A 27,672-nucleotide genomic window follows, 5' to 3' on the forward strand; every position below is an offset into this window, starting at 1 on the left:
AGGAAATTAGAAAAGGGTGAGGGTCCAGGTAGTACCTGAATGGAAGACCTATGGAGAATTGTCTCTACAACATGAGTACTGTGAAGAACAGTAAGATCATATATGGGAATATACAATAGTAGTCTTGGAGGCTGTGGCTACTGTCAAAGGTCAGGAGTGCTTCCCCAACCTTCGAACAGAGAACTGAATGGGTTGAAAGCAAACTGATAGAAAAGTTAGTGATCCGAGATAAGCACTTGGAATGTGATCTTCAAATTATAGCAAGAAGACAAAGCCACTGTGGCTAGAGCTCAGTTAAAATGGGGAAGGGAGGAAGAAATTTAGATAAGAGGTACTGAAAGGCTATGTCTTAATGGAGCCCAATAGACCATGATTAAAATTTCTGATTTTAGTTTAATTGAGATTAGAAGCTATTAAAAGGTTTAAGATGTCAGTTGGCTAGGTGTAAATTAAATAAGCTGTAGAAAAGAGGGGTGGAGGGCTGGAGAGATGGCTTAGTGGTTGACATGCTTGCCTGCAAAGCCTAAGGACCCAGGTTTGATTCCCCAGTACCCATATAAAGCCAAATGTACGAGGTGGCACATATGTCTGGAGTTCCATTTGCAGTGGCTAGTGGTGGCCCTGGTGTGCCCACCCCCCCTCCTCTCAAATAAATAAATAAATAAATTTTGGGGGGGGTAGGGTCTTACTCTAGTCCAGGCTGACCTGGAATTCCCTATGGAGTCTCAGGATGGCCTTGAACTCATGGTGATCCCCCTACCTCTGCCTCCTGGGTGCTGGGATTAAAGGCGTGTGCCACCACACCTGCAAAATATTTTTTTTTAAAAAGAAGAGTAAAGTGGAAGGAGAAGAAATGTGTGGTTATTGAAACTGTTTGAAAGACAGCTGCCCTGTAGGAACAATGTTACTGTCTAGAGAAATATTTTAAAGTGTTTTATATTGTTCAGATTGAATCTTTGGAAATTTATAAATTAATCATTTAAGCAAAATACAATAATCATACTGAGTTAAATTGCCCTTAAAGATACTTGTTTATAATACAACAGATTGAGTTTAAGGACAGTGATAAAACAGAAGACCTTGTGCTGAGACTTAGACTAAGAACCGAAAAGACAGGGAAGATTTGCAGAATAAGAATGGAAGGTTCATTTAAGGCCTAAGGCCACGGGAGAAATTTCATTCTAATAGCATGAGATCAAGCAACCTAGGAGTTACGTATTCTTTAAGGGGCATAAGCAGTAAAATATGTGCTTGATGCAGAGACATAATTGTGCATCTCAATTCCATGAGTCCTTAGCCTACTTCCTTATTTGCCTTTAATGTAGAAATGTTTCAGTAATATGGTTATGATGATTTAACTCAATAGTTCATTAAGTCTTAGAATCTGCTGACTACTTGAGAAGTAGTCACTGTTAACTTGGTGAAATAACAGAGTTTCATATGGATCAGGCTATACTCTCTTCCTCTTTCCCCAATGGAAGTAAACAACATGTACAGAGCAAGACTCATGATCAGTGAGAACAAATTATTCATAGATGAACAACTCAGAGGCAGTAGCCATTGAAAGATGGTTTGTTGGAATAGGAAGCATTTGGATAGAAAATGAATATGTAGGACTGGAGAGATGGCTTAGCAGTAAAGACTCTTCCCTGCAAAGCCTAAGGACCCATGTTTGACTCTCCAGAAATAAGCCAGACACACAAAAATGAGGCAAGCACAAGGTTGCACGTACCCACTCCGTGGCACAAAGATGTGGGGTTCTATTGCAGTCACTGATGTGCCAATTCTCTCTCCCCCTCTTTCTCTTGCTTCCCTCTTGCTGTTTCTAAAACAAAACTAAATAAATAAATGAAAAAATGAATATGCAAATACCATTAAAATATACTTAAAATTCAGTAAGATAATATTTTGCAGCTAAGCCACAGTTTGGCCAAGTTTATTCCCAGTACAGTGAATAAAAGAAAAAAAACAATGTACAGCTAGGCTTTGGTCATGAGTATGAGTCTTTATAGGGAGAAGGAAGAATTGTGGATATCCAAGCTTCAGTGATGAGTCTTCATAGGAAGAAGGAAGGATGATGGATATCTGAGCTTTAGTCATGTGTCTTTACAGGAAGAAGAAAGGATGGTGGATAGTCAAGCTTTAGTTATGATTCTTTGTAGGAAGCTTGACATGTGGTCCCTAGCTTCCCCATTTGCTCAAATTGGGCAGTAATTGCTTAAAATCAACTAAAATCTCATCAAAACCTTTAGTACAAGCTGAAATAAGGGCTGGAGAGATGGCTAAGTGTTTAAAGTACATGCCTGTGAAGCCTAAGGACCCAGGTTCAATTCTTTAGGTCCCACGTAAGCCAGTAGAACATGCATCTGGAGTTTGTTTACAGTGGCTAGAGGCCATGGAATTTCTCTCTCCCTATCTCTAATAAATAAATAAATAAAAATAAAATCTTTCAAAAAAAGTTGAAAGAAGCCACTTACCAGGTGGTTTTATTGTAAATAGGTAACTAAATAATTTTGTAGTTTAGGCACAATATTTTCTTTAAACTTCTTATAGAAAAGTTTAAAATTGGGCTTTTGTAGAGCAGTGTGTGAAAAAGAGTAAGTACATATTCATAGGGAGAAGGGACTTAATTTTAACCAAAGTGTACCCCACACTGGGAACTTAAGACCTAGAGTACTTGATCCCTGAATATACAGAATTAGTAAATGTAAAATTATGTCTGTTACAGAATTTGTAACTAACTTTTGCATTGAATCTAAAGTCACTTTTGCACATTGTTAGTCAGATGTGGATTTGCTAGTTGACTATTTAAATTTTACTAAGATTCTGACCCTAAAGTATGTCTTAAGGCATAGTCAAATAATTGTGCACTCCATTTTAGAAGATTTTCAAGCTGTGTTTTTAGTGTACCTACTGTTTTAAACCCAAGTTGAAAAGGAATTGTTTATTTTTCAGATTTAAGCAAATGAAACCTGTAGGGACAGATATCTATGCAGCAGTATAGTATTGTAAATTTTTTGGTGCCACCAAGTGGGGAAATGTTGAATAATGATATTTCCATGCATAATGTATCACATGGGCTAGTGAGGTACCTATAGAGATGAGGCTGCTAAAATCTCTTCTGCATATTCATATCAGTAAGTCTTTAAAGATGCCCTCGAAGGTGCATATAAATCATAAGTATATTGTCCCAGTGTATTTACATTGAATATAGACTGGTTATTTATACCTGTGTTTTACTACATGATGTTGTCTTAAGCTGTCAAGAGGATAATGAAGTCATGGGCTAGTGAGGTACCTGTAGAGATGAGGCTGCTAAAATCTCTTCTGCATATTCATATCAGTAAGTCTTTAAAGATGCCCTCGAAGGTGCATATAAATCATAAGTATATTGTCCCAGTGTATTTACATTGAATATAGACTGGTTATTTATACCTGTGTTTTACTACATGATGTTGTCTTAAGCTGTCAAGAGGATAATGAAGTTTGTTTCTGGGTTCTACTCTGAAGCTGCTAACATATACATTATGTAAATTTAAGTAATTCTGTTGCTTTTTATTCTGCCACCTGAAAGGTAATACTTTGCATATACCTAGGTAGGGAAATATATAATGCCCTCTAAATGAATATCTCTCCTTCTTAAGAACATAAAGCTCTTACTTTTGCTTTGCAAAAATAATCTAGAATAATGTTCATTGTTATAGTGAATAGACATACTACTTATGCATCTTTTGTTACTTTCTCTTTGTAAATTAACTTTTTGTTTCAATATTTGATCATAATAACTATCTCATAAGATACATTTGGCAAATAAGCTCAGTATCCCAGCATTGCATGTAACTCATTGGGACATGACTGTTCACTGACTACAGCTAGGTTTGTGAATGTGGGAGTATTGTAACAAAGTCCGGATTTTTGCTTAGTCACTGATTAAAAGATACTATTACTGTCATGATGCAGTCATGATGCATTTGAATTTCAGGGATGTTAAATATGCAAAAATGCATGGATCATATAATCAATAAATACTTGGAAGTCTTGTGTACTTGTTAAATGAATTGTTTCATTAGTTGTAGCAGCACATATGTCATTGAATAGTAGGTTTTACGAATGTATAGAAGATGTTTGCTTAAAGTACACATGCTACTTGTTGTTTCACCTCATCAGTAATCTAACAGTTGTGAATTGGAAACTCAGTGCCATGAACAAAACATGTTCCATTCTAGGTTGAGGAGTTTAAGGTGTAAGAAAATATTTGTAGATAACACATATAGGCTTAAACATTTGGGGTAGTGATTTATCCTTGGAAGTAAAACAAACACAAAATTGGAGGCAATTAGGGCTAAGCCAGACACATTTAAACTATTGTGCATTTGCTTTAGCCTTGTGGATTTTCCAGTAATCCACTAGAGAGCAGTAGTAAGCAAGAAAAAAATGTTTTTGTACATTTTCTCAAGTCTGAAGTTCAATTCAAGATTTTTAGAGACCCTAATATTTATAGATGTATGTTTCTATCTTATTAAAAATCTAAATATTGTAGTTAAATGTTTCTGAGAGTCATTAAAACCTTAAAATGCAATTTAAAAGCAAGCTAAAGGGCTGGAGAAATGGCGTAGTGGTTAAGCGCTTGCCTGTGAAGCCTAAGGACCCTGGTTCCAGGATTGATTCCCCAGGACCCACGTTAGCCAGATGCACAAGGAGGTGCATGTGTCTGGAGTTTGTTTGCAGTGGCTGGAGGCCCTGGCGCACCCATTCTCCCTCTCTATCTGCCTCTTTCTCTCTCTGCCTGTTGCTCTCAAATATATAAATAAATATTTTTTTTAAATGCAAGCTAAAAAGCTTGGTAAGTAAGCCAAAGGTTACTTTCTTTTATTTGTTATCTTCAAATAAGAAAATTCAGAGAAAGGTATTGTATTTTGGTCTCATGTGACTACAAGTTGTTACCAATTACATATCTTTATTCTACAAAATATTTTACATTAAGCTATTTAGAAATTCAGCCCACCTCTTCTAAAAAATGCATTATTTCTATGCAAAGAAATAACTTCAAATTACTTAACAGTTCTCTTCAAAAGATATTTGGTAAAATGCATCTTAGAAAAATTGTTTTGTGACCTTAAATGTTCTTAGAATAAAGGTAGAGGGGGCTGAGCATAGTGGCTCACGCCTTTAATCCCAGCACTCAGGAGGCAGAGGTGGGAGCATCACTGTGAGTTCGAGTCCACCCTGAGAATACAGAGTGAGTTCCAGGTCAGTCTGAGCTATAGTGAGACCTTACCTTGAATAACCAAAAAACAAACAAACAAACAAACAAAAACGAATAAAGGTAGACAAAGACTAGGAAGCTGGTTAATATGTCACATAGTCTGATACACTAGTGACAGATCAAGTATGTCATTAATATGAAACCTGAAGGACACTGCAATTCTGTAATGGAGTACTAAGTAGGCATTCAAAGAGGGAACTAAATGTAGTAAAGTATGTGCTGTACAAATGTGGAGGTAATGTAAAACTGGAATGTTTTAAGAATAGTGAACAATCGTGAAGCATGAGGTGAGAGTACCAAATTTTAGGTATGCAGGATTACAGTAATTGTAGTCTCTCTATAAGACCAGGCAATCATTCCATCTCACATTTTGAAAGTATTAGCAAAACTACTTTTTACAAAACCTGTAATGAAATTCTGATAAACACACACACACACACACACACACACACACACACACACACACACAGATTCTCATTCATATATATATGAGAATAGAATTGCTCTGATTAAAGCAGGACCAGGTGTCTGTATTTGTCAGAGATATCTTCCCAAAATCCTGGTATCTCCTATGAGAACATTTTGAATAATGTTCTTAGTCCTGGAGAATCTCAAATGATATTAATTAGAGGAATGACATAATCTAATCTGAGTGTTAGAGTGAAATCACTTTGGGAAGAGCATGTATTTGTAGTATGTGAAGTCAGCAAAACAGGAAATTTTCAATAATATACTATTTGACAATGGAATCAAAATAAGGACCATGTTAGTATTGACTAAAAGATTCGTAGGGAAGCAGTATAGAGTATTCAAGTTCATAACCTCAGGCATTCAGAGCCATTCAGCACAGAATGGAGTTAAAGTTAAGAATTGAGGGCTGGAGAGATGGCTTAGCGGTTAAGCGCTTGCCTGTGAAGCCTAAGGACCCCGGTTTGAGGCTTGGTTCCCCAGGTCCCATGTTAGCCAGATGCACAAGGGGGCGCACGCGTCTGGAGTTCGTTTGCAGAGGCTAGAAGCCCTGGCACGCCTATTCTCTCTCTCTCCCTCTATCTGTCTTTCTCTCTGTGTCTGTCACACTCAAATAAATAAATTAATTAATTAATTTAAAAAAAAAGAACCCAAAGCCAGGCGTGGTGGCACATGCCTTTAATCCCAGCACTTGGGAGGCATAGGTAGGAGGATTACCATGAGTTCAAGGCCACCCTCGGACTACATAGTGAATTTCAGGTCAGCCTGAGCCAGAGTGAGACCCTACCTCGAAAAATAAAAAAAAAAAAAAGAGAGATGTGAACCCAAATCTCATGGCCTACCCAGTGGACTGGGAGACTGAGTGAAGTGTTTTCATTGTGTGCTCAGAAGAAATACAAAATGTATTTAAAATTAGGAGCTTAATCTGCTTCAGAATATGTTGGAATCAGGAGGTGATAATTGTCACTGTTTCTTAAAGAATTAAGGTCAATAATGTTCCTGAATAGTGGCCACAGAGCATATGCAGTTGAGTGTTATATTAATGGTTATAATTCAGAGTTACCATTTCAGACTAGAATATGGAGTTGAGTGATACATAAAATAGTATATTTGTTCTAACTGCTGACAATTACTTGTTGCAAAGTATTTAAAGATCAACAAAAGTATTGGTTATAAGTATGTAGGATTTAAAATAAATTATATACATAATTGCTAGATTCTTTATACCACATATATTAAAATATTTTTTCTTGAAGCTTCGTTAAATGAACTTGCAAAGTCTGCTGTCTTGGATTCAATTCTGTAGTACCCATTTAAAGCCAGATGCAGGGCTGGAGAGATGGCTTAACAGTTAAGGCACTTGCCTGCAAGGCCAAAGGACCCAGGTTCGATTCCTTAGGAGCCAAGTAAGCAAAATGCACAAGGTGGCACATGAATCTGGAGTTTGCAGTGGCTGGAGGCCCTGTAGTGTCCATTCTGTCTGTCTGTCTGTCTGTCTGTCTGTCTGTCTGTCTGTCTGTCTCTCTCTCTCTCTCTCTCTCACACACACACACACACACACACACACACACAAACAAGTGAAAATTAAGCCAGATGCAAAAAGTGGCACATGTACCTGGAGTTCATTTGCAGTGACAAGAGGCCCTGATGTTCCTATACACGTGAGCAAATAAAAACAAAGAAAAGAATCTTAGAATTGTTTTTTTTAACTCAACTGTCTAAATTTGGTTGGTCTGAAGTATTATTTTGATAAGTTGTTGTATTTACATTAAATACTCACCTTGTCCACTGAGCAATAATTAGTGTTATAATTGTAGCTATTTAAATGTAAGTGTGAAGTAAATAAAAGAGCAGTGAGACTGAGTGCTATTCATTCCCATATATGTGTTCCTTGATGATTATGCTGTCACTCCTGCTCATCTTCAGTCTCTGAAGGACATATTTCCTAACCTAAAAATTATATATACTACATTTACAATTTTTTAAAGCACTGAAATGTCTCTTTTAGGCCTATGGCATGTCAGCATTACCTTTGAATCTGATAAAAGGAAGGAGAAGTGCCACTTATGAACGCTTGGAGAACACGGAAGACATTGAAGAAGTGGAGCAGCACATTCAGACCATTAAATCTAAAGTATGGGGCCATTTTATGTTTTTTGGTTTTTTGTCATTAGGAAGCAGGAAATTACCTGATCTTTGAGTTACTTTCTGACTTAAATTTGCCATTGGGGGTCCCATCATTTTTTACATCTTTTCAATTTTTTGCAACATATTGTCAAGAATCATGTCCCTTCTCTTATGAAATTCTGGCAGTTGGAGCTTTTCTATCAGTATTCTAACAACTAACCTAAAAAACCTGTGTATGTGATCAAGACAGCAGCTCCCAGTCATCCTGAGTTTATATGGAACATATTTTACTCTATCTCTTTTATCCAAGTTTTAAAGATTGCCTTTAATCATTTGCCAGCTATATGAATTTCAAAAAATACAATGAATTTTTTCTTTATATATAATCTCAGTACAGGAGGGTTTGTTGTGACTAATGCATTGAGGATTCAGTCTTCTCATGGTGGGGAAGGCATGGTAGTGGGAGCAACTTTCTCACCTGGACAGCAGGAATGTGCGACTGCTTGCTCATGTCTGTCTTCCCTCTGATCTCCAGTAAATATTATTATATCCCTTTTCTGGGATTCATTTGATAGTACCCAGGGCACTTATAGCACTTGACTTAAAGGAGTGAAGATAATAAATACAGTCCTGTGTGCTATAGTTGGTTTCTGGATGCCCTGGCAGCTCTTGAGAATCAGTAGACATGCAAATCCTAGACCTACTCACACCACTGAAATCACTGAAATTCTACTTTAAAGTGGAAAGGCCTAGAAATCTGATTTAGAAAATTTTTCCAATGATTCTCTTGCATGATTAAAGTTAGAGAAGTATGAAGTTAAGGTATGGAAGACGGTGGCTGGTCAGAATAACCAGGAAATTTCAAACGTAAATGGATTTTTATAACTCTGAGAGTCTCAGAAGTTTTTTGCAGCTTTACTTCATGCTGTGATTTCAGGGTTAGGATGCCTTACCTTATGCTAAAGAACACCGTGTTTATATCTTCATAGACACTTCCTATTGGAACATGGCAGGGATATGAAAGACATCTTGTTAATCTCCATACACTAGACATCTTGTTACTATCTTTGTACTACTAAAATGTAGTCCTGTGCAAATATTTTTCTTGTTCTCCAATGAAAGCAAATTTATATTCCATCTGTTTCACGATTAGCAGTTATTAGTATTCCCAGTCAGAAACATTTAAAGGCAGGGATTTCAAGCAGGGAAATAATAAGATATCATGTTATAGAAAATGTATGTGATAGGTAAACTTTTCATCTTAACAGGAACAGGATTTCTTTTCAAAAAATCTCTGAGCATGTCTCTGAGGAGTTTTCTAGCTCTGATTAGTTGAAATGTGAAGACTCGTCCAAAAGGAGGGTGGTGTGCCATTCAATGAGCTGGAGCCCTGGACTGTATAAGGAGAAAGCTAGATGGGCACCAGCATTCATCCCTATCCTCTTCTAGACTACAGAGGTCATGTGAACAGTTATCTCACCCTCTTTGTCCATGTCTTCTTCTATGTTGGACTGTATGTTCTTGAACTATAAGCTAAAATAAAACTTTGCTTCCTTAAGATGCTTCTGTCAGGTATTTGTGAGAGCAATAAGGAAAGTAAGTAATTAATACAACATCCTATAAAATTAGATGAAACTTACCTATCAGCTAGGTTGGCCAAAAAAGCATGACATGTTGGCAAGTGTACTTGGAGCTAGGGAAGTAGCAGTGCAGCAATGGTTTGCAAGGCTCTGCTTGTGCTCAGCTATGATCACCCTGTGCCACTGATGTGAGCAGAGGTGGCACCCAAAGAAAGAGCCATTTGGCTGAAAGCAGGGTGATGGCAGGGTCAAATCAAGGAGGCACATGGGAGGAGCAGAGAACAATTAAAGTATATAGTAGCTAACATTTCTTGTAAAGAAGTATTCTTATGGGGTAATTTTACAAATTACTATGTCCATACATCTTTATCATATATTGGGAAATCCAGGAACCAAAGAAAGGTCACAATACAAGTTCATACATCAGTTCGGCTTTGTTACATTGCACTTGACAGTTTTTATTTTCAGTTTACAATTTGCCTAAAGAATGTCCAACCTTATAAAAATTGCTGCTTGATCTGCTAAATCTGGTATTTTATTAAGACCTTCATGGTTTGAAAAAAAAGGGGGGTTCATTTTGTTCTCTTTGCAGAGCAAAGATGGCCGACCTTTGCCAGCAAGGGATAAACGTGCCTTAAAGCAATTTGAAGAAAGATTACGAACACTTAGGAAAAGAGAGAGGCACTTAGAATTCATTGAAAACAGCTGGTGGACGAAATTTTGTGGTGTTCTGCGTCCCTTGAAGGTAAATGGAGTTTTAACAAATTATGCTGTCATTCTTCTGCAAGTTTATAGAGTCCTCTTAGAATAAGTTTTCCTTCTAAGATATTACAGCATAGCATGGAGCTGGGATTTTTGAATCACAGCTGTCTTACTTGGTAGTTTAAACCATGTGTATAACCAGCAGCATTTATTTGTATAATGTGAGTATTACAACAACCATTAGGAAACTCAGCTGTCGGCAGGTATCTTGGTTATTTCCATTTTGAGACTGATTAGTAATAGTTCTATGCAGTTCTTTGTGTAGCTGTGGGCTCTCAGTCATCGTTCTTGGATATATACCTTGCAGTAAAGTTTCTAGGCCTAATGTTTAATTTTGTTAAATACTGCTAAAGTTGTTTACAAAATGGATATACTATTTTATATTCCATTAGCAATATGATGTCTGGTTGTTTCATATCTTGGCTCTTCATATGAAGTGTTTAAAAGAACACATAGTAATAGCTCAAGATAATGCTTTCATTTCACTGGCGAACATTGATACTATTTTTATTTTTATTTATTTATTTATTTGAGAGAGGTAGAGAGATAGAGAGAATGGGCATGCCAGGGCCTTTGTCCAGTGAACTCCATACACACGCACCCTCTTGTTCATCTGGCTTATGTGGGTCCTGGGTGAATTGAACTTGGGTCCTTTGGCTTTGCAGGGTCATCAGGTACCTCCCTGGCCAACAACTCACTGGAAGGTATCCCATCCCTGGCACTGAAAATTTTCTAGCAACAATCTCCAGCTCCTGAGTGTTCCATTGTCCAAAAAAGTAGGATTCCATACGATTTATTTATATCCTCTTAGATTTTGATTAGCCGTTCCTCCACCTTTCCCTGTCCTCTGATTGTGTGGTACATTTTTAGAAAAGTTGGCTTCAGTTCTTCCATGAAGCTTTGATAGAATTCAGCTGAGAAACCATCTGTTCCTGGACTCTTCTTTTTGGGGAGGTTTTTGGTTACCTTTTCAATCTTGATGGATATGATAGGTGTGTTTAGGAGATTAATCTGCTCTGAGTTTAGCTTTTGGTAGGTGGTGTGTGTCTAGGAATTCATCCATCCATTTCCTCCATATTACCCAGTTTTGTGGAGTAGAGGTTTTTGAAATAAGTCCTGATGAAGACCATATTTTATTTTATATATACATACATACATATAAATTCATGTTTGTGTATGTATGTGTGTATATATATATATATATATATATATATATATATATATATATTCATTTATATATGAATCTCCCCAGACAAATTTATAATTTTCTATGGAAATACAAACCTAACTGGATCTATGGATTATCCAGGCAAGAGACTTTGTGTAAGTGCCAAGAATGCACTCTGTCAGGGAAAAGTTTATTCAAACATGAAAAAGGTAATTATATATATAATTACCTTAAATGGCAAAAGGGAGTTTACAGAAATGATTGAGATTTTAAACTTCAAGATTCACAAAGTACCTTGAATTTTCTGGGTAGTCCCATTATAGTAACCTTAAACCTTGAAAACATAGGACTTTTTTTTACTAGAGATGAAAAAAACTTAAGAAAAGTAACTCGGGAATATTCCAGCATAAAAATGACTTGCTGTGGTGTTACATGTTTGGAGATGGTAGAGCACTGTCAGGGAATGGCAGTAGCCTTGAGGCTCAGAGAACTTCCTAGTGGCTGCAGCACAGAAGTGAAAGACAGCATCAGCCTAGGGCCTCAAAGAACTGAATTCCCTCTATTTTCTCTCAGTGTCTTAGGAAGTGTCCTCTCTCATCTTCAGAAATGAACACAGCCCTATTGATTAGACCTTGTGAAAATGAAGGCACCAGTCAGCTGGGTCACACTGTGCCCAGCTATCTCACCCACAGAGACTGAAACATCAAAAATGAGCCCTTGGTTAAGGCCACCAAGATTTGAGAGATTTGTTATGGCCGTAATAAAAAAGCTGATACTTTATTTTAATGGGAAAAGTTAGTTTATAATGAAAATGTAACAGTTTTGAATATTATTGTGGTTATTAAACAATACATGACCAGCTTTATGGAACAAAAACTTCAAGAAGACAGACTGACACATGGCAGTAGGATATACAAATACCATACCCAGGGTGAGATACTTGTATGTAAACAAAATTGAATGTGAATACAGAGAACCCAAGTATAGTCAACAGTCAACTTGTCTTATGTCATTTTATCTGGATGGAAAAGAATGTATCCTCTCTCCAAGTTCATTGGAACACAGAAGTCTATTCTATTAACTAGTCTATTAATTAGGTCATGAAGAAAAAATATCAGTAAATTTGGTATAGTGGCTCTATTACAAACAACTCTTCTAATTAAAATTCATTAAAAGTACAAATTACAACAAAATAAGCTAAAACACTTTTTTACTTGGAAATAAACCTCATAGTAAGCAATTCTTGAATGAATAAATAGCAGAAATAAAACAAATTACAGAATGTGTAGAAATTAATGGTCCAGGTTCAGCATCCCTAATCCAAATATACAAAATCTGGGACATTTTTAGTACTCTTTTTTAAAAATTTTTTTTTTAAATTTATTTATTTGAGAGTGACAGACACAGAGAAAAAGTCAGATAGAGGGAGAGAGAGAGAATGGGCGCGCCAGGGCTTCCAGCCTCTGCAAACGAACTCCAGACGCGTGCGCCCCCTTGTGCATCTGGCTAACGTGGGACCTGGGGAACCGAGCCTCGAACCGGGGTCCTTAGGCTTCACAGGCAAGCGCTTAACCGCTAAGCCATCTCTCCAGCCCTTAGTACTCTTTTGAATTCAAAAAATTGTCAACACTTTCAGCTTTATACTTGGATTAGAGCTGCTCACTGGTCAACTTTATGCAGTATGGCAAAACTTGAATTGCTTCAAAATCTGAAATATTTCTGGCCCTAGTTGTTCAACAAGGAGGGAGATGAGGCTGCTCAGCCTGTAATAGAAATGCATTCTGGAATACATTTAAAACATTGATTGGAGAGAGCCGAGCATGGTAGCACACACCTTTAATCCCAGCACTTGGGAGGCAGAAGTAGGAGGATTGCTGTGAGTTCGAGGCCAGCCTGAGAATACAGAGTGAATTCCAGGTCAGCCTGTGCCAGAGGAGACCCTACGTCAAAAAACAAAACAATAACAAAAAACAAAACTGATTGGAGACTAAAACACAGCTTTTGATAAATGAACATATGAAAATATATAAATCTATAAAAAATATATAAATATATAAATGTAAGCATAAAACTCCAAGACATCCAAGAACAAAAAACAAAAGGAAACCTTCAAACACGTATATGCATGGATGAAAATAAAAATAAAAGCATAAAACAATGAATAATTTTTAAAAGGACTGGATAGATGGCTCAGTGGTTGCAAGCTGTCTTGCAAAGCCTGATGGCCTAAGTTCATTTCCCCAGTTACTATGTAAAGTGAAATCCACAAAGGGGCACATATGTCTGCAGTTCATTCGCAGTGGCAGGAAGCCCTGATATATTTCCCCCTCCCTCCTTCCCTCTGTCTCTCAAGTAATAAATAAAAAGAAAAACAGATTAGTTAGTAATTTCTTTCTGTTTGTATTTGTTCCAGTTAAGAAACAGATCAGTAATTTCATGAAAAGAGCCAATTTGGACAAATGTCTGGATTTAGGACTACAGCTTGGAAACAAATGTTAAGTTTAGAAAAGTCTCTTCCAGAAAGCTGGAAGTGCTTAGAGAATAGTAAAGAAATAACCCAAGGAAGCTTGTAGGAATTCCCACTACCTGTATCTGGGGCCATTTAGGAACAAAATGATATTTTTGTTGATCCAGAAATAAGTAGTAAAGAATAGAAGGAACAACCCAATTAGGCCATCAGCTTTTGGAAAACACCACTTAGTGTTTCTAGCAAGAACATCAATAGATATTAAAATCAGGTGGACAAAATTGGGTGAGAATAGAATTTTATCTATTCTCAAGTATTGTATCATAAAACTTATCAATTTTAGAAGGTGAAATAGTAATTTTTCCATGGAGAAACTTGACCTTAATTGTGGGGCAAACTGACCTGATTGTGCCCTGGATATGATGCCCAGAAAAGGATTTAGTAACATTTCTCTGTAATTTGTGCTGAAAAAATTACCATATGAAAAAGATCATCTTATTTGGGGAAAGTCAATGTAGTAATTGTACTAGCCTCCTCAAAATGTCAAGGTTATGAAAAAAATGAATTAGAATTTGTTTTAAGCTAAAGGTTACTAAAAAGACAAACAGTATGTGATCTTGGATTGCTTTGCAGACTAGAAAAAATTTCTGTGAAAGACATTAATAAATCAGTTCAAATTTGGCTAAGGTTTTTAGATAAAATAGTGTTGTATCAATATTAGTTCCTGAAATTGAGGCTTCAACTATGTTTATGCTTTAAAAATCATTGCTTTATAGACATAGGTATGAAGGAGAATTTTATTTGTAACTTATTTTCAAATAATTCAGCTAAGTATATATAAAAAGTAGAGCAAGTTAATATATAACCATTTGGACAGTGTAGTTTAAAGAGTTTACTAGAATTCTTTTGTACTGTTCTTGAACATGTCTGAAGTTAAAGTAAGTTTTTTTTTAACAACTTTTATTAGATAGACACCTTTCATTAGAGTAATATTGCATTAAATTGTTTTCAATAGGTAATAGGGAAAATTTAACCACAATTAAGAGCTTAGTGATACCACATTGACAAATTGCCATGACAACCTTTGCAACTTTGAAAATAATACTCCGTAAGGAGAGCTGAATATTTGTTAATTTTTAAATAGTTAAAAATATATATATTAACTGTAGTACCTGTTACTTACAAAGAAACATAATCCTGTTCCCCTAACCACATTTCCTGTTATAATCTCTGTCAAGATGGATGATGGAAATCATGTGACTTACCCACTTTCTTAGAAATTTATTACTTAATATGACCTAGGGACTGGATCCCACGGCCGTGTACCATGACTACTTGACAGACATGGATAGCCAAATGGTCTCCAGAGGTTTAGTTTGGGTTGAAATGTAAATTCTCATTTCAAACTTCTATTGGTGATTGACTTGATATCATTTTAATTGCAATCACTGAATATTATGGATAACTTTGCTAAGGGAAAGTTTCTTAAACTTTAATGGATAAACATTTTCACAAAATCTTAAGAAACAAGTTCTGATTTAGTCAGCTGTGGTATGTCCCAAGATTCTGTATTTCTAGCAAGATCCAAGTAAATACTTATGCTTATGCATGAACATCTACCTCTTGAAAATAAGAGATGGCTCTTTTAGTCGTACTGTTGTTAAAGATTAAGAAAAGTCAAAGGGGGCTGGAGAGATGGCTTAGTGGTTAAGCGCTTGCCATGAAGCCTAAGGACCCCGGTTTGAGGCTCGATTCCCCAGGACCCACGTTAGCCAGTTGCACAAGGGGGCGCACACGTCTGGAGTTCGTTTGCAGTGGCTGGAATCCCTGGCGTGACCATATTCTCTCCCTCCCCCCCCCTCGCTCTCAAATAAATAAATAAAAATAAAAATAAGCAAAAATATTTAAAAAAAAAAGTCAAAAGAGGTTCACCCATCTTTGACACTCCAGTTTATCTTACAAACACATATTTCTTTATTTTAATCACTTAAGCATGTAACTTTAGTTTTTTTTCTCCAAATTTTTTAACAACAACTTCCATGATTATAAAAAATATCCCATGGTAATACCCTCCCTGCCCCCATTTTCGCCTTTGGAACCCCATTATCCATCATATCCCCCTCCCTTCTCCATCAGTCTCTCTTTTATTTTGATGTCATGATCTTTTCCTCCTCTTATGATAGTTTGTGTAGATAGTGTCAGGGACTGTGAGGTCATGGATATCCAGGCCATTTGGCTCTTACATTCTTTCTGCCACCTCTTCCGCATTAGACCCTGAACATTGGAAGGTACAAACACATATTTCTTGAAGGAAAGAGAAAAACCTTCAAAATGACTATTGAGGCAATACAGTTATCAATGCAGCATCAATTTAAAAATGATAGTAACCACCTTTTGTTTTTATATTTATACCTTCAGTTTTAATGTCCTAAGTATGGTAACTATTTTCTGTTATATTAGGGTTTTTGGTATACAGCATTATTTTATGAATGCGAGTGATATGACTATGCAGACTGATAAATATAATACGAGCAATCCCACTGAGGAGGGCCCTCAGTGAAGTGGGAGTAGGAAGGAGGGAAATGATGGTACCGACATATGGTGTGTCCATACAAAGTTTCTACTTAATAAAAAAAAGGTGACTTATGGCTTTGACCTTTGAACTCCAGTATTAAAGATTCATATGGGTTAATATGCATTGTGTGTGTGTTTACATATATATATGTGCACACTTATGTGAGTACTCGTACACAACCAGAGGGTAATGCCAGGTATTTCCTCAGTTGCTCTCCATTGTATGTATTGAGACAGAGTCTCACTAGAACCCAGAGCTTCTGGATTCCAGATTTGTCTGGCTAACCTGCTTGGCCCAGGATTCCCCTCTCTTCATCTTCTAAGAACTGAGATTACAGGTGGGCCATCACACTTGCCCAGCAGTTACCTGGGGCTAGGGATTTAAAGTCAATTCCTCACACTTGCACAGCAAGCATATTATTGGCTGAGCCATACCCCAGGCATCTTAATCAACATCTTTAAATCTCAGCTGATGTTGTGAGGTTGGTACAGGAAAGATAATTTCCTCATTGCATTTCTAAGGCCATACAATTTCATTTAACCCAGAGTTTCTCCATTTCAGACCAGTTCATGATTGGGCCCACTAACTTTTTTGTTGGGAAGCAGCTGGCCTGTGTGTTAAAGGATGGTTGGTTAGTAGTATTCCTTTTTTCTTCCTGAAGCTCAACAGCCTTTCCTACCATCATGAAAGAACTTCTCCAGACATTACTATTACCAAATATCATTTTGGGAGTAGGGAGGCATACCTTGTTTTATGTGGAAATATTTTTTTTTTACATTTTTATTTATTTATTTGAGAGGGACAGAGAGAGCGAGAGAATGGGTACGCCAGAGCCTCAGGCCACTGCAAACAAACTCCAGATGCATGCGCCCCCTTGTGCATCTGGCTAACGTGGGTCCTGGGGAATTGAGCCTCGAACCGGGGTTCTTAGGCTTCACAGGCAAGTGCTTAACCATCAAGCCATCTCTCCAGCCCAATATATGGAAATATTTTTGTAGAGAGTTGATTTATTATTGGCTTAGACAGTGTCACATACAAAGTAGTACTGATAATATTTTTACTCTGAAAAGTAATGTTATAACAGGTGTTCTTCAGAGAGTTGCACATAACACCTGTTACTACATTTTAATTAAAATATGTTTTGGGCTGAAGAGATGGCCTAGTAGTTAAGATGCTTGCCTGTGAAGCCTAAGGAACCAGTTTTGATTCCCCAGCTCCCACGTAAGCCAGATACATGCATCTGGATTTCATTTGTAGTAGCTAGAGGCCCTGGCATGCCCATTCTCTCTTTCTCTCTGTCCCTTTCTGTGTCTCAAATAAATAGATAAAAATAAATCAGAAAAAAATTAAATGTTAATAATAATAATAAAGAAAAAACATACATAATATATGAGGGTAGTCTGTTTTGTTTGTTCGTGTTTTAGTGAAGAGTTTATTCCTAAAATGTCAAGTCTTCCTAGCTACTTCCATAGTCAGTGAAATTCCAACCAAAATTCTTGTTATTTTGCATATAATGATAAACTGATTCCTAAACTTTTACATAAAGAAAAAAAGAATAGCCAACACAGTACTAAAGAGTATACAGTTCATAGCACCTTACTTCAAGACTTAACTAGAAGGCTGTAGAAATCCAGATACTGGGGCACCCAATAGAAGTTTTCTTCTGTCATGTCCTCCTCCCAGAACATTTCTATTGCGTATAAACAATGGAGTCATATGACTATGGGCATAAATCTCTGAAACCATGAGCCCAAAATATCCTTTTGTAGAACTGTCAGTATCTTGTCAGAGTGGCAAAGAACTAACATATTTTGTATTTTATACATAGGTATACATTTTGAGTTAATTTCTTGAGAAGTTTAAGATTTGTGTCTATATTTATATTCTGTAGATAATACATGACTGTTTCAGCACCATATGTTGAAAAGACAGACTGTTTACTCAATATAACAAGGTTTTTGGAGTTCAGGAAAGTCCTTGAACTCCAAATCCTGAGTTCATGTCTGTTTTTAACCAAAGAATTGGGATAAATTAGACTGAGGTGGATAATTTGTAAATGTTTACCATTTTATTCAGAGTATCAGGGATACAAGGGAAAGGGAACCCTTACCCCTCACCCCCACGAATGAAGGTAGGGAAAATGGATACACCCACATGGTATGAGAGCCCACCTGTGGAAATTGAGCATGTGCCTGGAAGAAAAATTGAGAGAGGTTTAGAGAGGAAAGAGAAGAAAGTGCAGAGAACTCTTGTCATGTAGAAGGCAGGAAGGGTAGAAAGCTAAAGCCAGAGATGAGCAGCCAACAAAGAGAAGTTGCCCACCTAGTAAGGACTTATTTGTAATCTTATTGTGGTGAGTTTTACCTTTAGGCTCAGGTGAGCCCCAAAGTGCTGATTGGTGTGGACTCAAGCCTGGCTCAGGAAGAAACTAGCCAGGAAGTCAAATTTTGGGGCTGAGCATAACTAACAACAATGTCAGGATCATATTTAAATTCTAGGAAAGGGGACATCCTTTCCAGAATGGCTCAGGTTGTTGGAAAGACAGATCTAGGTAACTCCTGTAGTCAGGAAAGAAGGAGATGAAAGATCCTTTTCTGATCTCTAGTAAAGTGGAGACAAGTCTTTTAACTTTCGAGGTGTATTCACTCTAAATTACCTAACAAAACTACCTGACTCCCTCTCAACCTCATTGATAGCCAGGAAGCAGAGAGAAATAAAGAAGATACCACCATAGCAGACTTTTTCTTACTCCTTTAGTTTCATCTGTTGGGCAGTACCACTCATATTCAGTTGGCCTTCAGACACATGCAGAAATGTACTTTTTCTAGTCCTCTAGGTACCTCCCAATACAGACAAGGTGACAAAATTAGTTATTATGTAAAATTATAAAACTTCTAGAATAGGACTGGAGAGATGGCTTTTGTTTAAAGTACTTGCCTGCAAAGCCTAAGAGCTCATGTTCAAATCTCCAGGTCCCTCAGCCAGACGCACAGTGACACAAGTGCTCAATGTTTCACATGCGCACAAGGGGGCTTATGCATCTGGAGTTCATTCCTAGCAGGCTGAAGGTCCTGGTGCACCCATTCTGCCTCTCTTTCTCTATCTGCCTCTTTTTATCTCTCTCTCTCAAAATAATAAATAAATAAACTTCTAGAATATAATAAGAAAATCTAGGTGATCTTAGTTTAGGCAACAAGTGTTTTAGTTACACACACTCAACTTTCTTAGGAACTTATGTGCTCTGTGAATGGCATTAAGAGATTAATAAAATAAGCCACAGACTGGGAGAAAATATTTGCAGGATATATATCTGATAAAGAGTATCATATCCAAAATATAAAAATTCTTAAAACTAATGAGTAGGAAAATAAGCAACAAATTAAAAATTGAAAGATGGCTCAGTGATTTAAAGCTGCTTTGTCTGCAAAGCCTGATAGCCTGGGTTTGATTCCCCACATAAAGCCAAAAAGTATGGCTTGCCCATGTGTTTTTCTCCCTACCCCCATTTAAAATTTTTTTTTGCTTTTGTTTTTTTTGTTTTTCAAGGTAGGGTGTTCCTCTAGCCCAAGCTGACCTGGAATTCACTATGTGATCTCATGTTGGCCTCGAACTCACGGCAGTCCCCCTACCTCTGCCTACTGAGTGCTGGGATTAAAAATGTTTACCACCGTGCCCAGTTTGCACTCTCATTTTTGTTGTTAGGTTGTTTCTTTATATACTTTGGTTTATTTTAATTGATTAATATTTTCATCAGTTTTGAAGAGGGGTTTGTCATTATTTCTTCCAATGTTCTCTTCTTTAAAAACCATTATGTTTTTATTAGTCTCCTTAATGGTGTCCCACATTGTTCTAATGCTGTTCACCTTTCTTCTTTGTTTCTTCATTCTGTTACTCAGTTCATTGTGTTACTCCTTAATTATCTTCTCATGAGCTCTTCAGTATGCTTGTCTGCTGCTTAGTCCTTTTAAATAAACTTAGTTTCACTAACAATATTTCTTACCTTAAAAAGTTTAGTTCACATCATAGTAGTTTCTCTATCTCTATTATTCATGTTTATTTATTGAGACATCTTTTTAAAATGTCATTTTTTTGTTTTGTTTTTCGAGGTAGGGTCTCACTGTAACTCAGGTTAACCTGGAATTCACTCTGTATTCTCAGAATGGCCTCAAACTTATGGTGATCCTCCTATCACTGCCTCCCGAGTGCTGGGATTAAAGGCGTGGGCCACCACTCCTGGCTAAAATATAAACTTTTAGCTGTTTCTTGTGAAAAAATTTAAAGTTTGTGTCTACTTATTCTGATTTCTTTGTTGTCTTCATCCTTTTCATTCCCAACAAGACACAAAGGAACTTGTCCAAACTGGAAAATTCTCTAGAAGATAGCCAAAAAGTAATTCCAAGATGGTGGATAGAGTAATATGGTGGTGTTTACTTATTTCTTCCCTGCTTCGTCCTAAATACACTTCAGCAGTCTTGTGAAATCAGGTTTCATGTTCATCATTAATTCACCTACTTTGGTGAATTCTACTTACAGGAAAAGCCAGAGTCATGTACCCATACTTAACAATAAAAAGTATTTTTTTCTTTCTTGTGGCCTGGCCAACTTTTCAATCCAAATATCCTTTGAATTTGGAGCATAGACTGAGGGGGGGGGGGGGCAAAAAGTCTAAGATGTTGCTATTATTTATAGAGTCTAGCTTTTTTTTTTTCATTCTGAAATAGTTCTTTAGAAGCTCAGGTCACAATCTTATTTTATAGTTTTTGTTGTTTTCTAAACTATTCCTACTAAAAAGTTTATATCCTAGCAAGAAATGCCAGTTAGAATACTTAACAGATGGACCCACAGAAGCATTGTTTTGCATGATAGCTTCTTACACTCTGTTCCAGAGGTAATTTCATCCACATTGATTTGTATAGGTTGAGATACAACTTGTATAGCTCACCTTTGTACTTTTCTGCTGTATTGAAGTGTATGTTTGAGTGTAATAGAATGAAACCTTGTACTGATGAGACATAACTTTCATTTATTTACGTGCTAGTGAAGGCTTTTTAAATGCTTTAATTTTTGTGTATATTTTCTTTCAAATCAAATAATATCATAATGAAAATTGAGGTTCAAAGGCTTGGGGTTGTGTATTGAACTCAACTGTAAATTGTATCATTTCAATTTGATTATTGTTAATGGGTAGCAATTCAGACTGAGCTTAATGTTCTCATGCTTTTAATATCAACATTTAGAACCATATTATAATGAATGTATTTTTGCTTTTAGATCATTTGGGGAGTATTTTTCATCTTAGTTGCATTGCTGTTTGTAATTTCTCTTTTCCTGTCAAAGTAAGTACAAGAAACACAGTTTTCAAAGAACTTACACAAATTGTTTGGTATTATAGGTACTGAATTGCATTAGTGTAACTTTTTCATTTTAAATAGCTATTCTACAGCATTAACTGAAAGATGGCGAAAAGGTCCGAAAATAGACATTTTTTGTCATTATCAATTGAACAATTTCTGTAAGATCATTAAGTGAGGCTTTATTTGTTTTCCATCATTTCCTTTGACTCAACTGAATTTGCATGCTTAATTTATGGTGTCATTGTTTCTAGATGGACTGAAATTATGGTAATACAATGCAAGCTTATGTCCACACAATGCAATGTAAATATATAAATATAAACATAAGTATATGCATGTAATACAATGTAAATTTATATACATGTAATACAGTGTATGTAAAATACTATGTAAATTCACTGTATTTTTTAATTTGTTTTAGTTTAGATAAAGCTCTTCATTCAGCTGGAATAGATTCTGGGTTCATAATTTTTGGAGCTAACCTGAGTAATCCACTGAATATGCTTTTGCCTGTGTTACAAACAGTAAGTAATATATAACTTGTTTTGCACTCTAGCAAAACACTGTGCTATTTTGTGCTATTTACATTATTATGATGTAAACTTGTAAATACTTTGACATAATGTGTGCTGTTTAATTTTTATTGACATGCAAGTTTTATGTTGACAGTGGTTTAAAGGTTACTGTCTAGACTTTTAGTTAAATATAATTTGATTTGGGATATGTAATATAACAAAAGATAAACCTTTAAGCAATTTTTGCTTTTTAATTATTTTATGTTTTTTATTTATTTTTACTCTTTTATTGACAATTTCCATAATTATAAACAGTATCCCATGGTAGTTCCCTCTCTCCCTCGCCCCACTTTCCCCTTTGAAATTCCACTCCCTATCATATACCCTCCCCCTCTCAATCAGTCTCTCTTTTTAAAAAAAAAATATTTATTTATTGTTAATTAGTTTTATATTCAGTGAATACAGTCAAGTTGGTACCATTGTTAGGCTCGTCCATGTCCTACCCTCTCCCCCTGACCCCTCTTTGTTTAGGTAAATGGGTCATGCATTGTAGAGTTAGCCACTCAGCCTCTCTTTTATTTTGATGTCATGATCTTTTCCTCCTCTTATGATGGTCTTGTGTAGGTAGTGTCAGGCACTGTGAGGTCATGGATATCCAGGCCATTTTGTGTCTGGAGGAATATGTTGTAAGGAGTCCTACCCTTCCTTTGGCTCCTACATTTTTTCTGCCACCTCTTCTACAGTGGACCCTGAGCCTTGGAAGGTGTGATAGAAATATTTCAGTGCTGAGCACTCCTCTGTCACTTCTTAGTACCATGGTACCTTCTGAGTCATCCCAAGGTCACTGCCATCTGAAAAGAGAAGCTTCACTAACCAAAAGTGAGAGTAGCATTAACATATGGGTTTGAACATTAACAAAAGTGCTTACTTTGCAGTTTAGTGAACATAGTATATACATTTTGCCAGACAGCAGCAGATGTTACACCCTAGGGCTCATGACTACCCCTGTTGTAGGTTTTCAGTATCAGGGATGTATTCCCGCCCATGGGGCAGGCCTCCAGTTCAATAGAGGGAGGTTGGTTTTCCCCATAACAGATGTGCTACTATTGCACCCGTTGGCTCATTTTGCCTGGCTGGCCAAATATAAGGCTTGCAGTGTCCACTGTTGAGTATCTTCACTGGTGATTTCTCTCTCTCCCATTGAACTGCATGCAGCGTGGCTTTTTCCAACTTTCAGTCAACTGATTTTATGTATGAAAATATAACATGTGGTTTAAGATTTTTCTTTGGAGATTGGTATTGACAATTTAGTAATAGTTTGTATTCTTGAGAATCTTAAAAATCATATCAGCCTTATCTAAAACAAAGTTGATATTGTAGATATGTGTGAAATATAAGTAATGAAGTTTCCATTTTATATGACTTCTTGAGCAGTATTAGCTTGTGTATTAAATTAGATTGTTTTTTCTTTTTTTTTTTTCCAGGTTTTCCCACTTGATTATATTCTCATAACAATTATTATTATGTACTTTATATTTACTTCAATGGCAGGAATACGAAATATTGGCATATGGTTTTTTTGGATTAGAGTAAGTATGTATATATATATATATATACATATATTTTTTTTTCTTCTTTCTCATCACTTGTACATTTCCTCCATTATGGTAATTGATTTTGGTTCATTTGTTGGTCCATGGGTTTTTGGAGAAAGGATCTCGCTATTTAGCTCAGCCTGACCTAAATCCTCCCCTGAGCAGGGATTTTAGGTATGTGCTATAACACTTAGCTTTTATATTTAGGGTGTATAAATTGTATCTTGATTTTGAATGATAGAAATATTAACTTTTTTGCTTCCTGTTAACATAAAAGAGTTGTGGGGTTGTTTGTTTGTTTGTTTTATTTAGAACAGAGGTTCTTTATTAGGAGTTTCCTTGCTCACACCCTCTATTATGGCAACATTTGGAAATAGTGTACTTGTTCTATCTGTGGGCTGATAGTAGCATCTAGTGTATCTGGACTAGAGATGTTATTGCACATGGTGTAGTGCACAAGTGCATACATTGAACAGTTCAATAGTACCAAGGTTAAGAACCCTTGGTCTGGAAGGTAGGCTGCCTGCCTTAGTGTTTACCTAGGACATGGACAGTTGGCCAGTTTGGCTGCAGTGAGCTTCCTTGAAACACAGTGGACACACTGAGGTTCAGAAAAAGCCCTTCCTGTTAGGAGTTGAAGATAACTACAGTCAGTCCCCTCTGTACTCATGGGTTCTGCATCTGTGATTTAACCAAACAGGGACAGAATTAAGTTTTTTGATATGTCTAAACAAGTACAGACCTTTTCCTTTCATTATTGCTTAAGCAGTTTAGCATTAGTAACAGTTTACACAACATTTACTGATATTCTAAGCAATCTAGGTATAAAGTGTACAGAAGGATCTAAACCATCTTCATAAGGGATCTGCCATCTATAGATTGGTAACCAGTCCCCCCTCACAAACCAACAGACAACTATTCATGATGGCTTATTTTTCTCTCATGCTGAGTTAATTTAAGTATTTAAAAATGAATCTGCATTAGAAGCAAGTCACCTAGTTCCTTATATTACATAGAACAAATGTTTTAGTTTACTTTTAATACAGATACATGTAAATATATCTATAATCAAAGTATCATAAACTGTAATGCTGAAATATAAACAACAAATAGATTTTTAATACTTAATAGTTTAAGTTTCTACTTCTAATGTTTAAATGGAACTTAATTTGCAGTTACTAGAACTTCTGGCAGATACTATTATATGTCTAGGTTTGTCTGGAAACTGACCATGTGAAAACTAGTAAGTTCTGATTTCTCATGAATCCTTCATAAAATCTTTTGGATGTAGATGTTCTGGCATTTAAAATAAAGAAGGGGAAGGAAGAGGAGAAGAGGAGGGGGGAGGAGGAAGAAAGCCATTATAAAGCCTAATCTAAAAGTGTCATAGGGCTGGAGAGATGGCTTAGCGGTTAAGCGCTTGCCTGTGAAGCCTAAGGACCCCGGTTCGAGGCTCGGTTCCCCAGGTCCCACGTTAGCCAGATGCACAAGGGGGCGCACGCGCCTGGAGTTCGTTTGCAGAGGCTGGAAGTCCTGGCGCGCCCATTCTCTCTCTCTCCCTCTATCTGTCTTTCTCTCTGTGTCTGTCGCTCTCAAATAAATAAATAATTAATTAAAAAAAATAATAAAAGTGTCATAGTAAAAGATCTTTTTTATTCTTTTTTTTTTAAATTTTTTTGTTCATTTTTATTTATTTATTTGAGAGTGACAGAGAGAGAGAGAGAGAAAGAGAGAGAGAGAATGGGCACACCAGGGCTTCCAGCCACTGCAAATGAACTCCAGATGCATGCGCCCCCTTGTGCATCTGGATAACGTGGGTCCTGGGGAATCAAGCCTCGAACCAGGGTCCTTAGGCTTCACAGGCAAGCGCTTAACCGCTAAGCCATCTCTCCAGCCCCTTTTTTATTCTTATAATAACTTTAAATGATAAGGAATTCTTAGTGTTTAATGTGGAACATGGAAATAGTTGGTTGAACTGTGTGAAATACTTGCCATAACAGAAGAGCATGGCTTAACCCTTTACATTACTGAAACTTTGCCCTCTGTCTTTCCCTTCCCAGTTGTATAAGATCAGAAGAGGAAGGACCAGGCCTCAAGCTCTTTTGTTTCTCTGCATGATACTCCTGCTCATTGTCCTTCATACCAGCTACATGATTTATAGCCTTGCTCCCCAGTATGTTATGTATGGAAGCCAAAATTACTTAATAGAGGTAAGAATAATAACCTATAATTTCATCATTTCTATATTTTAAAAGTAGTGATTTAAAATCTAAAAAAAAAAAATTTAAAGGAAAACAAAATAAATGTAATAAGTGTTGAAAGCAAACTTAATTATTAGCTATGCTAATTAAATTTATTATTACTAAGAATGACCTTTCTTTCCACTTTTGAGCATATTTACATTTGTTTATTAGTTTAAAACTGAAACAGAAACTCATTAAAATTGTTGCTTGAGTACTATGGCACTGAAGTGAAGTTTTTTTCTAACCTCCTTTAAGATAATGTTTCAAGTAATTTTAATTATATGTTTTCCAAAAAGTTCTAGAGAGTACAGTTAGTTTATTCATTTCTACTTGAATCTCATGAGAGATCTTCTGAGTATTTTATTTGTATTACTGCTTTTTTAAAAAATTATTTGTTATTTATTTGAGAGCGACAGACAGAGAGAGAAAGAGGCAGATAGAAAGAGAGAGAGAATGGGTGTGCCAGGGCCTCGGGCCACTGCAAACAAACTCCAGATGCATGTGCCACCTTGTGCATCTGACTTACATGGGTCCTGGGGAATCAAGCCTCAAACCTGGGTCCTTAGGCAAGCGCTTAGCCAGTAAGCCATCTCTCTAGCCCTATTTCAGCTTTTTTAATGTGATAGATTCCTTATATCTGTTTTATTGACTTTTTGATAATTGTTTATCTCTCAAAAGTCAAAGTCAACTTGATTTTTAGATTTAATTGGACAAGTTTGGATATTTTGGGAATTTAAAATAATTTTTTTTTGTTTTTCAAGGTAGGGTTTCACTCTAGCCTAGGCTGACCTGGAATTCACTATTTAGTCTCAGGGTGGCCTTAAACTCAGTGGGATCCTCCTACCTCTGTCTCCCAAGTGCTGGGATTACAGGTGTGCACCACCATTCCTGGCAAAATATTTTTTTCAAAAAACCTATTTTTATTTATTTACTTAGAGAGAGAGAGAATATAAATGAGGGAGAGTGAAAGAATGGGTGTACTAGTTATTGTAAGCTGTTAAAATGCTACTTCATTGTAAATATTAGATATTTAATAAAGAAGGTAGAACAACTAAGTCACATATCATGGTGGTGATAGTTGAGTTTGGGAAACACCATGCTTGATCACCTGAACAGTAGTTCTAATTGCTTATACCCTTTATTTTCTTCCTGCCTCATGCCTTGCACCCAGTTCATTAGGTCTGCTTTGTTCACAATCTTCTATGAAAGAAAAATCATTATATTTTTATATGGCACAAAAAATTATTTTGCCTGTTTTCTTTCTTTCCTTCTTCCTTCCTTTGTTTCATTTTCATTTCCTTTTTTTTTTTTTTTTTGGTGTGGAATAGAGTTTTCATATGATAGGATTTTATCTCACCTCTGACTTCCAGCTGGTGGGATTACAAGTATAATCCCAGGTATAAGGTTGTCAGTTCCAACCTTTATCTTTTTTGATGCCATGTTTATTCTTGGAAGAAGTTCTGCTGCCTAATACTACCTACATTAAAAACCTTAATATTACATTTACCTCCGTTCTTTTTATTATAATTTTGCAAGCTACATTAAATTTACT

The 27,672-nt window shown here is 36.4% G+C and overlaps 1 protein-coding gene across 1 annotated transcript in view; it reads left to right on the forward strand.

The window, feature by feature from the left end:
- Lmbrd1 (LMBR1 domain containing 1) overlaps positions 1-27,672 on the forward strand; it is a 102,959-nt gene that overhangs the window by 60,170 nt on the left and 15,117 nt on the right. The window contains exons 8-13 of the mRNA XM_004653065.3: positions 7,743-7,868; positions 10,034-10,186; positions 21,685-21,749; positions 22,189-22,291; positions 23,767-23,871; positions 25,938-26,087. Coding sequence (XP_004653122.1) covers positions 7,743-7,868; positions 10,034-10,186; positions 21,685-21,749; positions 22,189-22,291; positions 23,767-23,871; positions 25,938-26,087 — 702 coding nt within the window. The remainder of the gene's footprint in view (positions 1-7,742; positions 7,869-10,033; positions 10,187-21,684; positions 21,750-22,188; positions 22,292-23,766; positions 23,872-25,937; positions 26,088-27,672) is intronic.

The sequence above is a fragment of the Jaculus jaculus genome, chromosome 8 (genome assembly GCF_020740685.1).
Source record: "Jaculus jaculus isolate mJacJac1 chromosome 8, mJacJac1.mat.Y.cur, whole genome shotgun sequence".
NCBI lineage: Eukaryota > Metazoa > Chordata > Mammalia > Rodentia > Dipodidae > Jaculus > Jaculus jaculus.